General features: G+C 32.6%; 1 protein-coding gene across 1 annotated transcript in view; it reads left to right on the top strand.

Moving 5' to 3' along the window:
• Nucleotides 1-11,038: 11,038 nt before the first annotated feature.
• Nucleotides 11,039-18,081, top strand: part of LOC132730028 (complement C3-like) — a gene marked incomplete at its 3' end in the record, with an annotated part of 130,464 nt that continues 123,421 nt past the window's right edge. The window contains exons 1-2 of the mRNA XM_060715872.1: nucleotides 11,039-11,195; nucleotides 17,668-17,773. Coding sequence (XP_060571855.1) covers nucleotides 11,140-11,195; nucleotides 17,668-17,773 — 162 coding nt within the window. The remainder of the gene's footprint in view (nucleotides 11,196-17,667; nucleotides 17,774-18,081) is intronic.

Consider the following 18,081-nt stretch of genomic DNA (forward strand, 5'->3'; position numbering starts at 1 on the left):
CCGTTTTCATTGGAAATTTGTCGTGTAATATAGCATGAATGCTTCCTTTTACGTCAATATAAGGCACTTCGCGCCGAATGTAAGATGCCATATCATAGATGCGTTAGCAGGAATCGCAATTTATACTTTCTGCAATAAACTGGGCCATTTTCCAGAGTAAACTTACGAACTAATCCGTTTTCGGATTAATCACAGGAGTCTCCCGTTTTTGACTATATACAGCAAACAGCACTTATGTAAGAGACATGGCCCCCAAAATAATTGAAAATAGTTCTATCTCCATGACGTTTAATGTTAACATAAAAAAATTATCTTTTTACAAATATGCCAATAAATTATAGATTATATGTCGGTTGTACATGTATTATGATTGAAAGAAGGTTGCAAATCAGTTTGAAAAAACACATTGACATACAATTAATTACTTAACACGAATATATTTTGAACGCATACAAATACTAGTAGTAGATAGCATCTGTACTTTTTGCGTGTATATCTTTGAATTTTATTTAGTTTAGTCAATTATATTTATACAATTTTATAAAATAAGCTAAGCCAACAAATCCAAACATTTATTTACTATTTGATAACACTGTGTAAATGTTGTGGCATAGGTTAGACCGTTATACCGTATTCATACTAATGTGTTCAAGGTCCTTATGGTCTCACCCAGCCCGTTGAAGTCTAGAAAATAGTTCTTTGAAAATGTGATGTGCCCCGTTTCATTTCATTTTGATGTTACTGGTTACATTTTTATAGTGTGTTTATTGAATCAGTGTACATTTAGTGTCATTTCTGATGACTTTATTTTGTGTGTGTGTATTCTGCAGGATCTAATTTCTTGGTGGAATGATTCGAGAAGTACTACACGCCAGCATGCATGATATTTGAAACTTTGATAATTGACAGTGACTTCATAAATTAAAAAAAAAATATTGAAATCTAGATGGCTTACATAGGATATTTTGGGCTTCGATAGACTTGTCTATTGTTGATGTTTAAAGTTATGAAATACAAATTTCTGCTGAGTTTAGCCTCTAATAGAAGTCCAGAATTAAGCCTTAACCCATTACGCAATACACACGCCTTTTAATGCCTTTTCCACCCCCTTTTTGTTGTCTCAAATGGTGAAAAAATGCCTTATTTAGGCCACCAACACTTGTTTTTGTTTGAGAAATGTTGTTAAAAAAATGACCACATTTTCGGCGCGGCCCCAACCAAGAGATATATCAGGGGTTGTCAGAAGGGGGATGTGCCCCCTTCCGTTTGGGGGGTTTAAAGGGGGGGCGGCAGTCCCCCTCATCGCCAAGAAAATTTTGGAGAGGCTAAAAATAACCCAGATCGATCATAAGGTAACGTGTAACCAACGCTGAAAAGCATTCGACTCTATCTCAATCCATTGAGAAGTTGCAGCACTTTGAAAACAATTTTGATGGAAAAAATAAACGCAAAATAGTGATTTTTGGCAATTTTGAGATGCCTCATCGTTGCCATGGTAACAGAAAATTTAAGCCTAAGCATGTAGTTGCAAAGGCAATGGTCCAGTTAACATTTATGCCAAGTTTGATTAGTATTGAAGCAGTGTTTATAGTTTTATAGCAATTTGAACTTGTAACGGGAGACTTTTCAATGAAAAAAGTCATTTTTCACAAAAAGCACATGAAGTAATGGGTTAAACGTGACAGATTTACTATAGAATAAACAAGACAAAAATTGACTGGGTCGAGTTCTTATACATGTTATACGAAGTTTGACGGAATGGGCCGAGAGGTTGCGATTGTGTCTTTGGCGAGCTCGAGGCACAGGCGTTTTAGCGTTCATGACGATTTCATCTGCTTACACTTTTCCAAATCTCACACTGAGTTACCAATGGTTCCGATTTTTTTTGATGTGTTCTTTTACGGTATTTAAAACCTCGCATTGCATAAGCTATAGTCCGCGTGGCGAATTTTTCTGCTGGTTGCGGGTAACTAACATCTACATTCCTGTAACCGCACTGTGCATGTATGTGCATACGATTGATCTCTGGCACATTTTCAACAGAAAGGTCCTCAAAATATGATAAATTTTATATTCATTGTCATAAATTCAATAACCATTTCTACTCATTACAACTAATAGCAGCTTCTCACTATTTTCGTCATTCTTCGAATAATAATTAAAGATATAAATGCTGGTGTTCCGAATGTCATTACACCGATTACCTTTTAGTGTTGTAAAGGGCCTAATGTTGCGATTATTGTGCGGACATTGTTTAAACGAGCTATAGTATAGCGCAGAAAATATGGCAAAATCATTACAAGTCATTTCAGTTAAATTATGGCGGGATAAAAATTATTTTATCTCAAAATATTATTGTTACAAAAGATTGTTTTTTACATTTTAATGAGGTAAACATAAACAAGTGTTTTTCCATTTAATCAAATGGTAATGTTGAAAAAACAACTTGCCAAGTACCATACAGGTTTCATTTTAAGACATTAAGTTGCAATTTTGGTACGTTACTCTGTTTTTCATTCCTATCATGATAACTGGACTGTTTTTTAAGGAAGCAAACGAATATATATTCCTAGATTAAACGAGTCATTAAAATATATTCATAAATCTTACCTTTATGCTACCATTTTCCTCAGAATAATGTATCAGTTGAGGCATTACGAAAACAAGCAATAAATATGTAACGGCGTTGATGAAATGATATCGTGTGGAAAAGTATAGTTTATATTAATAGCATAATATAACATATTATCAAGTGTTAAATTATTAGAAATATAATTCTCGCAACTAGGAATTTAAAGCTAATTAGAAACGAAGTGCCAAAGTCCACTGTTTATCAACGACAATGTGAATCTGGTCATCTAATTTCTGTTATCCACAAATCTCAGGTAAAGAAGACAAACGCCGGTCATGCCCATAAAGAAATGGAACTCCCACAATATCAACCAATTGCAATCAGTAAGTCCTTGACCATTTTATTTTCGATATACGCATTCGTGCCGTTATTTATTATCTTCCTCTTTATGAAAATTTTACAATTGTTATCAATAATAACAAATTTTCTTTTTTCTACAAATAACTGACTATAATTTAAGGAGTAATAAAGATTATCAGGTTATTTTTATTTATGTTGACTTGTAATAACTGTTGTTTCCAAAACGTTACTCATTTGCCATATGTCTGAGCCATTTTATTTGCTGTACAGTACAGTTATAAGGATTAATTAGTTTGTATGGAAGCAAATAATGTTAAGCATTTTGTTTATATGTTGCCTCCTTATTACCAATCATTTCGTATTAAGCGCTACTTTCTACCAGAGATGAGCATCTTATACCTTTTAAATCTATTATAAAGCTATATTTTAGCTATTTTTTCGGTTTTTTTTCCGTTCTGACCGAGAAAAAAAACAACATTTCTGTCATTTCTGAGTAATAATGTACCTTAAATGCATCCCATATTCATTTAGTCATTACCTTACTTATGTGCATTCTGACACACACCTTATTAAACTATATACTGGCTAGGCCAATCACCGTGTACAGTCATGTAAAAAAATATATTATTTATAATTATGTACTCAGTTACTGTCACACCTTGTTATAAGTTGAGCTATATGTTGAACTTAACAAGTTTCATATCATCTTTCCCAGCCTCATCAAAAGTTCGCTCTGCTGCTAACTGTGTACAATCATTTATTCACATATGCAAATAAAACATGTACGTAAATGTTTAGAAAGGTAATTACCCAGCATCTAAAGGGACCAGAATAAGACACAGTGACCAGTCAGTTGCAAGGCCGGTCGCCATGCATGGATAACTGAGGAAAAGTAACTGTTTTACTTATATCGGATTGAAATCAGTAATTTAAAATACAATACAAAGCGTGACAATTCAATGTTTTTTAGTTGTTTCATATCCATGTAGACAATTTTTGCACACGCTTGACAATTTTCATCAAAATATACTTAAATATAAGAAAGAATAAGCTTAAAAAGAATGTAAAAAGGGGTCGAGCCTCGGACCTCTCATACATTAACCGACTGTGCTATTGCGGATGTTACGAGAACCTACATTAAGCTAGTGAGCTTTCCAAATGCTATTTACATACTCCATATTAATTCCTGAAAAATAAACGGAAAACCCCGAAGTTGAATCGAATATCTAAATGAATGCTATAATGTATTCATAATTGACAGGTCAATAAAATCAGACTATACAGGACAGACACTTGTATAGATATCTCTGAATATTAACTAAAAATAAGAAATAATAGAGGTGAACTTTCTGATAACTGTTTCCGTCTTGCTAAAACAATTTTAATGATCTGAACCCTTCTTGTGTTTTCACTGAACCATATCTTGCGAGTCACTTTTGATAATTTTTATTGTTTTTGTCCTATGTTCCAAATTTTATCGTGCAGAATATGAAATAGAGAAAAAAGAATCCCTAACGTAGCCCAACACATAAAAATTGTAAAATGTTGCAGGCTCGGCAAGTTACCGTCCACGCCCCCTAGCACTGGCTAAAGCAGCATTCAACATTTAAACACAAAATTTTGAATTAAGAAACATCCGCAGATGTGTTCATACGGCTGTTATCATGGAACCTTCCATGTCACACAGTAGTGTCAGCGAAAAGCGACGTATGGTCCCCAAGTAAAAGACTGCGTGTGCTTGAAACGAGAAAACAATGGGCGGAACTAAATAAAATGGAATTTTGAAAGGGATCTGAGGTTATGAAGCCTGCATATCACAGACAAGACGTCGTCAAAAGACAAATTTAAAAAGCAGGCAACATATCCTAAGAGTGATAAAACAGTATTCAAGTTGGAATTATACTGGAACCACCCAAGTTGAAAAAAGCCAAATACAAGAAACTAAAAATACCATGAACGTTCTTCAAGGATCGAAAATATAACATCATTGATTAAATGTACAGGGAGACTTTTAATTAAGTTATTGTGGCACAATAGCATTACACATATTTTAGTTCTATATAAGTAACTAGTTCTGCACATGAATGGAGCTCCATCATGTTTTCACTTTGAAAATACCAGCATGAAGTACAGTGTAACTTCCGAATTCCGGAACTTCTGAAATCCGGAAACTTCTAAAAACCGAACAATTTTTTCGGTCCCGATTTTTCCCTTCTATTTTCTATTAATATAATACTTCTGAATTCCGGAACTTCTAAATTCTGAATTCCGGACGATATTTTCGAAAAATTAGAGTCAAATCAATGCAATTTTACCTCCAAAAACCGGAAATATCCAAAGGTGTGAAATACATTGTAAACCCTGCAGGAAGATTTAATCTCCCTATCGATTGTTTACTAATTAGCGGTGATCGTGTAATTTGACACGCGTTAAAATCACAAACTGAAATGGTATGTTTGAAGTGATGCGGTTAGTCAAAGTAATTTACGGCGGTCAGTTAATTTGAAGTGTTTATTAGCGGATTAAATGACAATTAATGGGACAATGTATGCATCAAACGTCTTTAGGGATTTTATTGCATTTGATGTAATAATTAATTAACTAGCATCGGACGATATGTAAGTTTATGCAATTAACAACACTTCTACAAACTGATATGATATTACAGTAATGGCCACATCGTCCTTGACATTTAGTGATATTAAGTGGCTTAGTCTTGTCTACATTATCATAAACCTCTGAATTCCGGAAACCTCTGAAATCCGAACTTTTTGACAAGTCCCATGGGTGTTCGGTTTTCGGAAGTTACACTGTAGCTGGTGATACGAATCAAAAAGATAACAAATCTATTCTTCTTTCACCATTCATTTTCTTTGGAAAGATATAAAGCTAAGCTATATCATAAGTACTTTAAACGTTTCTACTTTTAAGTTCAAAGGCATTGTTGTTAGTTTTAACGTGTCACGTATCAATCCTCCTCGAAAGATCATCACAGGATTTTTTGGCAGATTACTTATTTCAACATGTTGAAAAGCTTACACCTATCGTTGATTCCATTATGCTTTTATATTCTCAGAAATGCCTTGACTATCTATTCCTGACAGGTACGACTAAGATCACTCTTAATAAATCATTTTAAGCAGTTTCCTGCATCTTGTTGTAAAATGTCTAAAAGGTAGTTTTCCCTCTTACAAGTTTTTTTTTCACTTATTTTTAAATAATTTAAAGTCCTGCCAGTGTATACATAAGGTAACTTTTTAGTTTTCTTTTCACACAACTTAATTTTTTTATTATTGGCTAAAGTTATCTTAAGTCAAAAGATAGATATAAATCCCTCTCTATAATTGGCCATATACATGTATTTCAGATGGATTGGGATGAATCATTTGTTGTTGAGGGTCTTGACTGTAGCACAGTGTAACAAACCCTCAAAGCACGCCCATGAAAACACGACATGAATGTGGGATCTGTGGAATAAGTGTTGACACCAAGTTTAATCATAAACGTTTTCTCCGTTAAATCTTTAAAATACTCACAAGTCAGGGTACAGATAAAATTTGTATACTCACAAGTAGGGTTCACAATCACCTGCAAGTAACGTTCAGTTGACCTCCTTGTTAAAACTCTTAATACAATGTTCAAAGTACAGCAATATTTTTTTGACTAAATTATCGTTTGTTATTGATAACTTTAGTAGTTCGATATCAGAATTCAGATGTTTAACGAAATCAACTCTGAAATAAGGCATATTTTTGTTCGTGTTCAGTGTTGATCACCTGACAGAAGTTCATGAGTTTCGATTATTTTATAGCCTTAATGCTTACTTTTATATTTTGCATAACTTTAACATTAAACAAAGTTTCTCTTCTACGAGATTAATATATATTAAGTAACCTAACGTCCTTAAGTATCAACATAAATACCAATATATTAAACAAGTTGAGCTGGAGAAAATGGCTGACAGCGACATCTTCTCACAAGATCCGTTTGGGTTCAAACCGTTTATATACTGTGAAAAAAAAGTCCGGGTGTTCTGAAGATGATAAAATTTAAAAATTTTGAGCACATTTAGAGGTATTAATTAGTTACGCAACTTTCCAACGAAATATCACATTTGACAAGGGAGACAATTTTCTCAGTTATAAACTTGATGTATAATTTTTTTACCGATTATTTGTTATCTTTTGTCATCAAAATATCAATGTATTTTCAGTCATATCTGACCATAAAATTATTAAATGCAATGCATTTATGTACACACATTGCAGTAACTTTAGATCAGTTTGCACGAAATACGTGTGCATTGCCCTACGCAGTACGTTTTTACCGGTTTAATTATATAAATATTTAATAGACAGAAAATATAACAAACTTACTTATGTATGACGCTTTACCTCTGATATAATATTTAAAAAAGAAGACAATTTAAGACAATTTGTGAAACTCGAACTTGTGAGAAAATATTAGAAGTCAATGAATCACGACTACTTTATTAAGTTCACCACCCTGACATTTAACATTTAAGTTCGAACTTACTGTTATATTTGATTATGTAATACCCGTTTTACTCTTTCAGTCGAGGGTTGAATACTTTTGTGTACACATAAATCGAAACTTCAATCTCACATTATCATAGACAAATAGTAGTTATATCCGTCTTTTTGCTGACGATACCACTTGATATATTGTTGTTGAAAACCCAAATGTTGCTGCAGAACTCCTCTAATCTGATATCCTGAAAATAACAGGGTGGGCCGATATGTCGTTAGTTGACTTCAATCCTACAATGTCCGAATGCCTATTGCTCAGTAGAAACTTGCGTCACTAGAACCATCCATCTCTTAATATGCTTCACCAAATTATACCGAAAGTAGAACATCACAAACACCTTGGTATCATTTTTTCAAATAACTGGTCTTGGCAAGAACATATTAACTAAACAGTATATAAAGCAGGGAAACGGGTTTACTTATGCGCAGATTGAAGATGACTCTGGATTGAAAGAATATACTTCTCTCTCATCCGACCAATTTTAGAATATGCTGATGTTATTTGAAATTATTGTTAATTGGCTGGAAAGGATATGATTGACAGATCGCAAACCAATATGCTCGTTTTTTATTGGGAGCAATTAAACTGGTCTCTCGATAAACAGACGTAAGAAACGCACATACTTTAAAAGCTTTCAAGAGTAAAGCTATGCCAGTCACTGACTGTACACCTAGTTATTTTTTACACCTGATCACGAATACAGGAATCTTACGTGCTAAACTTCGCATGAAGGTGAGCAAACTTAATCACCACCTTTTCATTCGTACTACGGTCCAATCGCCCCTTTGTCATTGTGGAAAACCTGAACACATTTATCATTATCTTCTCCAATGTCACTTTTATAGTTACCATCGTAAACGTACCCTGTACATTTTTATGGTTTTATATCATAAATATAATGTTCAAATGAAGATTTATCAATATTGTAAGTTCCAAAAAGCATTATTTGTAAAGATATTACCGAATTTACATTTCATGTTGATAAGGGAGGTAATTAGAAATTCATTTTCTATAAAATCTAAGTCACTTTTTTCAATAAGAAATATATGCATATATTTTACTGATTACATATAATATGTACAAATATTTGCAGTACATATTTTACATATTCTTCTATGTTTAAAAAAAGCATAATTATATACATATATAAAATTTCACTAAAGTAAAGTGTGGTTACAGCCTTAAGTACAACGTACAGGATCTTAATATACTATGGATGTGCTCTAAAAACATCATTTATTTCACAAACTCTAAGCATTGGTGTCCTTTTCTTCTTTCTTTCTGTTAGATTTTTCAGTTAATATAATACTAAAATATTTATTAATTACTGATATTCTAAGTGCCTTACTACAAAACATAGACTAGTGTATTATTTTTCAAAGTATTTTGATATACGATCAATAGAGGCGGTTGTGGTATGATAATGTACATCTACCAGCCATGTATTACTTTTATTGTAATTTATCAGCATGGAGAATGACTTTAATAAGCACCTACTGCTTCCGTCAAAATCAATCGCGTGTATTCTGATTATAAGAATGGTTGTTAAAAATGTTTGTATTTTGTAGTCCGATCTATAAAAAATTAAAAATCGTATATGCAAGAAATAAGTTTAAACTAATAACAATAATAATTATAATAATAATAATATTATTATCATCATCATCATCATCATCATCATCATCATCATCATCATCATCATCAATATCATCATCCTTATTATTTTGAATCTGCTTTAATATACATGACTTATTTATAGTTGGAATAGTTACTGTAGCAATAATATCCATTGATGACTTTCAGCAGGAAGTTGAGTTTGCAATTCGCTGGTTAAAAACTTTAAATCATGTGCGGGTGATAACTTAATAAATGAGTATTTTATACAAACTGTTGATATTTTGAAGTGTTATCTGGTCGATATTTTTATGTTATATTACGTTAAGACTGGTCATTTCCCTGCAAAGTTAAGAAATGGTATTTTAGTACCATAATTTAAGAAAAACGATCATTCTGACGTAAACAATTATAGAGGAATCACTCTAGTAAGCTGTTTTTTTTTCTCTAAAATCTTTACGAGTGTAATTAACAAACGTATAAGCGTATGGATAAGTGAAACATAGTCAGTGATGCACTGAATGATGTTGTAAATAAAATTTTTGAAGGATAAAGGTAGATTATATTGTGGTTTTATCGCCTTAGAAAATGCTTTTGACTGTTTAAACATGTATCAAGGGATATAACTCTGTCTGTGATTATTTTGAATGCGTGGTCGGTCTAAAGCAGGCGAGGTTCTCTCCCCTGTTTTATTTTCTCTATTTTTAAGTTTAAATATTGATAAAATCCTGCTAGTCATTATATTGTTTGCTGATGAATACTTCCGTTGATTACCAATGCAAGCTTAACTTGTTGAAATTATGTCTTATTGTCAATACTGAAAAAACTAAGGTTTGGGTTTCCGTAAACTATAAGACCCGACAAGCGCTGACATTACGCGAACTCCTCTCAAGTTGTCGAAAATTTTAATTACATGGGCACGGTGTGTTTATTATGTGATAAAAATGATTTAGAGGACTAAAACCATTTTGTGTTAATATGTCCAATTTATTTACATTTCATGTAACGTTTCATTAAAACGTATTTTTATAATAGACAATGTGTTTATATATTAGTTTGTCCTCTTATAAGCATAAACTACTAAATCTTGGAAAATTAATCTATGAAGCATTTTAATGATAGTATATTTTGTAACGTATCCTGTTAAATCTGTTTTCGTTTTTTTTTTTGCATTTTGATATATTATTGCATAGTTAAAACAATTTAATTATACAACTTAGTTGAAGGGCGAACTTAATGAAATCTATTATATTATATTGCAATTCTGTATGTACTCTATGATGGAAATAACTTTTATATACAATATTCATTCTGCATTAAACACTCATGGAGCGAGAATAGCCAGTATTTTCTTTATCTTGTTTTATTTTTTCCCTTTTACTTTTTCATACTTCTACTTTCACGAAACATTATGTTAATGTTATTTGTATGATGTTGATCTGTAACTGGTCAAATAAATAAAATGTATCGTTTTTGTTGTTGTTGTATAAATATACAAAAGATTGACCATTTAAAAGTATTTTAAGGTAAATTATTTATATAATTAAGTGCAGCTCAGAACAACACAGCACAGAACAACACATTAAAGCACAGTACAGTACAGCAGCACAGTCCGTCAACACAAACCAACACAACACAGTGCAGCGAAGCACAGCAACACAGTCCGGCAACACAACACAGTGCAGCGAAGCACAGCAACACAGTCCGGAAAAACAGAACAGCACAGCGCAACACAGCATAGCACAGCAGCACAGTCTGACAACACATCGACGCACAGTACAGTACAGCACAGTATAGCATAGTACAGCAGCATGCTCCGGCATATAAAACGTTTTCATGGTTTCAAATAAATAACCTCATTTAAGATAGTAAATCTCGGTTAATTCTCTGAATTTCTTATCATTGTATAATCTTATGTCTTGTTTCTGTTTCAACAAATATCCTGTTATATATCCTGGTAGTTTTCCAGGCTTTGAAAACGGAAAATTATGTTAACAGAGTGACTTAGAAATCTGATAAACATTCGACTGGATAATTCTGAAATGGAATGGCTTAAATTGTGTTTGCTCGTTGGAAGCGTTTTCGCTTTCTGCGAAAGGTTTGTATTTTTTCTTTGACCTTTAAAGCTCCTGTAACACAATTTTTTCATGGTTTTATTTCATAAATATGATGCTGAAATTAAGATTTGTCAATATTGTAAGTTCAAATAAGCATTATTTACATAATTTCATGTAAATAAAGGGAGGTAATCAGAAAAATTCTAAGTCAAAATTTTCTATAAGAAATGAATGCATGTAATTTATTGATTAAATATAATGTGCACAAATATTTGCAGTACACATTTTACATATTCTTTGATGTTTGAAAATTGTTTTATTTGCATAATTATATACATATAAAAATTTTTGCAAGTGTGGTATTCATACAGTAACAATATCAATCATAAAACATACAGGATCTTTAAGACTCAATAATCTGTCACTTTTCTTTATGTTGTTATTTAAATCATGTATTGTATCTCACAAGGGTAATACCGAAATGTATGCTCTTAATTTAAGAAAATATAAAGGAGTTTTTAAGGATATATAAGTTTTTATTAATGTCCAAAATTGTCGGGAAAAATGCATGGCTTAAACTACTAGTACTCCACTATGCATGCGTGCCTGATACCTGGTGAGTCTGCGCTGTGATTGTTAACATTAATTGGTGCACTATTTTAAATATCCCGTTGTTTAAACTGAGAATTTAGTTCGAAATATATTATTTTCCCCAGATCAAGTAATCAATGCTTATCCAATGCTATTAATAATGCAATAGATAAGCAAATTACCGACCCCTACCGGGCTACATTGTAAATATGTATGCTTTTTTGTTTATTGTTTTTACGATGTTTGCTAACTTTTCTTCATCAGTTCTATATATTGATTATATGTCTGGTAAAGTAAAGTAAAATTAACAGGTACAGAAATCACTCCTTAAAAGTTTGTTACATTGCATACAACCTTTTATTATTTACAGTTTCATAAGAAATGCATAGTAATCGAATATAACGTATAGTTAATCAATATAATTACATGTATTTGCCTTCTTTCTTATACATGAATGAATGTGGTTCATTTTCAATGAGGATATAACTAATGTGTTAAGCTATTAAATTATACATGTATTATTACGGTCCAAAAGAGTAGCAAAATGAATAACCAATAAAAACTTTATAACGGTCACAACATTTATCCGCAAAAACAAATTACGAAATCATAAAATTACAATATTATACAAAGTTACACATTTACACACATGTAATTGCCATTATTATATGATCTAAATATAGCTGCAATCTCATTGGTCCAAACAGTAGCCAACAGAACTTTTTTATAAAATCATATTTAGTTTAATAATATTTTATTGCAACTATATAATACATGTAAGATATGAATAACATACAAAAAACAACAAAAACAAATGTACATATAAGTATAGTGCAAATGGATTGGGCTACAAGTTATTACAACATTTGCAACAGCCCTTCCCACAAAGTCAAACTTTATAATACATACATTCCGGATAGTTTCATAAGAATAGTTATACAAGTGGAAGTGAGAAAAAAATCAAACGCGCACGCACACACGCACACACACACATATTTATATATTTCTTATAAGTTATCAATTAAAATGCTCCATAGAATTAAGATAGAACAGGGTCTTTCAAAAGAAATTTATATCATATTCAAAACTGTCCACAAAGTTCCATAAAATAAACAATGAGTCGTTAACATGTAGATTTAAACTAGGTTATAATAAAAAATATGAAATCTAACAAGAAGTAACTTTAAAACGATATTCGACCGAAGGAAAACTTACATATGTTATGACTAATTCTTCGATACATATGCAGGTATCAGCAATACTTGCATTACAACGAAATAATTAATTTCTTGTAGCTAAGAAAAAAATCCCAACATTTTGTAAACATAGTAATTACTGATCACTCATCAAATTAGGACAACTTCTATTTTACAAAAGTATTTATCTAGGTGTACCTATTAATTTCTTTCACATTTGATATTATATTTCTATCATGTACAATATTAACAGTATTATAAAAAAAACCCCACATAATTATGAAATATTGCAATATAAATAAAATGATAAAAGATAGTATAAATGCAACAAACTACTTATAATCATTTTATCTTTAATTTAATGCAAACAAATTTTATGAAAAAGAAACATATAAAACACTGTAAAAACTAGAACTGTGTCCAAAGGACACGGATGCCCCCACTGACAACATATATATGGTATATAGTGAAAAAAATCAACAAAGGGCCATAATTCTGTTAAATTTGGTCGCAGCAAAAATTCCCTCCTTTATTACCATCTACACATTAAGGTTGTTCATCCCTGGAAGTTTAAGCAAAATCTGCCATCCGGTTTAAGAGGAGTTGCGTTCACAAGATTTCAGGACGTACGGACGTTCCAACATTTTGGGTTTAGGGGCTATTTTCTTTGTTATTTTCTTTGTTTTCTTAACCCATTGCTTCATGAGCATTTTGTGAAAAATGGCTGTTTTCATTGAAAAGTCTCCCGTTACAAGTTCAAATTGCTATAATACTATAAAAACTGCTTCAACACTAATCAAACTTGGCACAAATGTTGACTGGACCATTGTCCTTGCAACAACATGCTCAGACTTAAATTTTCTGTTACCATGGCAACGAGGGGACATCTCAAAATTGCCAAAAATCACTATTTTGCGTTGATTTTTTCCATCAAAATTGATTTCAAAGTGCTGCAACTTATCAATGGATTGAGATAGAGTCAAATGCTTTTCAGCGTTGGTTACACGTTACCTTATGATCAATCTGGGGTCATTTACAGCCTCTCACAAGTCCAAAATTTTCTTGGCGATGAGGGGGACTCCGCCCCCCTTCAAACCCCCCAAAACAGAAGGGGGCACATCCCCCATCTGGCAACCCCCTGATGTATCTTTTGGTTGGGGGGACGCGCCGAAAAAGAGGTCAATTTTTTTAACAACATTTCTTAAACAAAAACAAGTGTTTAGGGCCTAAATAAGGCATTTTTTCATCATTTGAGACAACAAAAAGGGGGGGGGGGTGAAAAAGGCGTTAAAAGGCGTGTATATGAAGTAATGGGTTAACTGAAAATGATGAAAATACTTGAAATTACCCTAAATCGCGTTTTTTCATGTTTAAACATGGCCTGTCATATAAATTTGAAGAAAAATTGTTGTTTTGTAGATTTTTTGATTTTTTTCATTAACCCATTGCTTCATGAGCATTTTGTGAAAAATGGCTGTTTTCATTGAAAAGTCTCCCGTTACAAGTTCAAATTGCTAAAATACTATAAAAACTGCTTCAACACTAATCAAACTTGGCACAAATGTTGACTGGACCATTGTCCTTGCAACAACATGCTCAGACTTAAATTTTCTGTTACCATGGCAACGAGGGGACATCTCAAAATTGCCAAAAATCACTATTTTGCGTTGATTTTTTCCATCAAAATTGATTTCAAAGTGCTGCAACTTATCAATGGATTGAGATAGAGTCAAATGCTTTTCAGCGTTGGTTACACGTTACCTTATGATCAATCTGGGGTCATTTACAGCCTCTCACAAGTCCAAAATTTTCTTGGCGATGAGGGGGACTCCGCCCCCCTTCAAACCCCCCAAAACAGAAGGGGGCACATCCCCCTTCTGGCAACCCCCTGATGTATCTTTTGCCTGGCGGGCCGCGCCGAAAAAGAGGTCAATTTTTTTAACAACATTTCTTAAACAAAAACAAGTGTTTAGGGCCTAAATAAGGCATTTTTTCATCATTTGAGACAACAAAAAGGGGGGGGGGTGAAAAAGGCGTTAAAAGGCGTGTATATGAAGTAATGGGTTAACTGAAAATGATGAAAATACTTGAAATTACCCTAAATCGCGTTTTTTCATGTTTAAACATGGCCTGTCATATAAATTTGAAGAAAAATTGTTGTTTTGTAGATTTTTTTATTTTTTTCATTAACCCATTACTTCATGAGCATTTTGTGAAAAATGGCTGTTTTCATTGAAAAGTCTCCCGTTACGACTTCAAATTGCTATAATACTATAAAAACTGCTTCAACACTAATCAAAACTTGGCACAAATGTTGACTGGACCATTGCCCTTGCAACAACATGCTCAGACTTAAATTTTCTGTTACCATGGCAACGAGGGGACATCTCAAAATTGCCAAAAATCACTAATTTGCGCTGATTTTTTCCATCAAAATTGATTTCAAAGTGCTGCAACTTATCAATGGATTGAGATAGAGTCAAATGCTTTTCAGCGTTGGTTACACGTTACCTTATGATCAATCTGGGGTCATTTACAGCCTCTCACAAGTCCAAAATTTTCTTGGCGATGAGGGGGACTCCGCCCCCCTTCAAACCCCCCAAAACAGAAGGGGGCACATCCCCCTTCTGGCAACCCCCTGATGTATCTTTTGCCTGGCGGGCCGCGCCGAAAAAGAGGTCAATTTTTTTAACAACATTTCTTAAACAAAAACAAGTGTTTAGGGCCTAAATAAGGCATTTTTTCATCATTTGAGACAACAAAAAGGGGGGGGGGGGTGAAAAAGGCGTTAAAAGGCGTGTATATGAAGTAATGGGTTAAGGGCTACTAGCCCATAAACCCTTTGATCACGGAATAAACCTATTGTTCTCTTTTGTTCTCTTTACTGTTATATAGCCCATAAACCCAAAATGTTTGCTCGGACAGACGTACGGACGGACAAACGTACGGACGGACAAGTGCAACGCTATATGCTCCCCACTTTGTGGAGGCATAACAACAATTGTAATAACAAGAGATATACTTAAAAGTGATTAATAACCAAACCCACCACATTGTATGAACTTTTGGGGGCCTGCAGCCAACAAACAGGACAATTTATTTTGTACTCAATTATTTCGTTACTGTAACAGTTAATTTTTACTCCCAGTGTCAATTGTTTCCCTTTAAATTCTAAAATTTAATTAATGTCATTCTTTAAAATTAGAGCTAACAGGAATTTCTTTAACAATTAAGGTTTAACTAAAACGATAATTGAAAAGGTAGCGATTTGTTGGCATATCATCAATTCATGGATTTGCAACGCGTACAGAGGGAAAAACTAAACAAAAAAATGAAAATAAGAAAATCATAAATAGCCCTTCTTATGAAATATACTTTTGTCACATTTGACAGAATAATCAATGGGGTTATTTATTTTGAAAACAATAGAACACTGTAAGATGTATGTGTTCCTCAATTAACCTGTCGTATTTCGGTAAGTAATCTCAGTGTTTTAACAAGACGGTAGGTAATTACACTTATAAATAGTAAATTACTATGCAGAAATATATGCAAATCATAAACAATATAAAAACTGAACACAAAAATGATCACATAGTACACTTATTAAACATCATAAATTGTGGGTATCTGACAAGTTCGTTTTTTTATGTGTTTTCCGATATTTTTTATGTGCGTGCGTAATCTTACAAGATCGTGTCTCATTATTTTGGAGAAAAGTTATAACAGAGTTCGTTCAAGGATTTTAACATGAAGATTGTGTAAAATAAACTTAGTTTTAAATACATTTTAACACGAAGATTGTGTGAAATAAACTTAGTAAGCACTTGTGTAAAATAAATTGTTTACTAGAAAATGTAATGAGATCTTAAGGCAATGTTACTTTTTTTGTGGGAGGAAGAATGATTCAGAAAATTGTTTACTTATATTAACAGCAAAATAAAATATTTGGATCCAATGGCCATAATAATAGTTTCCAGCTAATACCACACATGATGATATAATGTTTGTACCAAGATTCAATACAATTTTTGTAATGCATGTAGTTTATAAAAAGCTATACAATAGAGTAACTTGAAGAATATTTATTTAAGAAAAAAAAACTATCTAGCATTTAGTCTTTACATGGAAATGTACTATTATAGTAAATGGAGTGTAATAAAGATTACGTTTTGCAAACCAGCCAGTTTCTGCTTATTATCAATAAGAAACAACATGTAATCAGATTTGACTTGACAATGCTAAAATGAGCAAAGGTTTGATATAAAATTGATGCAAGTACTGCCAGCAGCTTGCTTCTCTTAATAATGCTAAAATAATAACCAAGACAGGTTTAAGTTGAATAAGGCCGTGACTTCTATGGTCAGAAATCCAATCATGATTGACAAGTACAACAAGAAATAACAAATACGGTACAAATATATAATTACTAAATGAAAGAGATGATAAGATGAATAAATGAGAAAAGAGAATCTCTAGCTAAGATGCATAGAGACTGGTTAGACAACGTCAAGATGCGGAAGCTATCGCAATAAGGTCAACCTTACATAATACAATGTTTTGCATTGGTTTAGACTTTTACATATATGTAAACACTTGCTTCATAATTTGTGGGTGGGTAGGTGTGTAGGTAAATGGCAATGATTGGAAAAGCATGTCATAAAGCACCTCTAAAACATGGAAAAATTCAAATTCTAGCTACTTTGATTACATATTTTCATTTCAGTGCTAAGGATTATTATTTTGTGATTGCACCAAACTTGATAAGGTTTAATCACCAAGAGACATTGCTGGTCAATATATTTGGCAACAGGCGGAATGTACCGGTATCGGTAAGTATATGTTTCTTTTGCCTGCTATACTACATGTACTTATGCCTCTTTTCTAAGTTTTTGACATCTTTGTCAACGGACCACATAGTTTGTCATTTGCTAACGGTATAAGTTTTCCTTGACGATTTTGGAATTCATAGACAATTTCTGATATTGTATTTGCCAAAAATAATTTCATAAAAAGGAACATGACAAGAAATGAATATTTCTTTTAGAAGAAACTCACTTAATTTTTAAATACTGACGAACTTGCTTAAACAACACCAATTTAATTGAAATGATGATATTGTAACACGCAAAAGCAACAG

The sequence above is a fragment of the Ruditapes philippinarum genome, unplaced genomic scaffold, assembly GCF_026571515.1.
Source record: "Ruditapes philippinarum isolate M1 unplaced genomic scaffold, ASM2657151v2 ctg1615_1_1_1_1, whole genome shotgun sequence".
Lineage (NCBI taxonomy): Eukaryota > Metazoa > Mollusca > Bivalvia > Venerida > Veneridae > Ruditapes > Ruditapes philippinarum.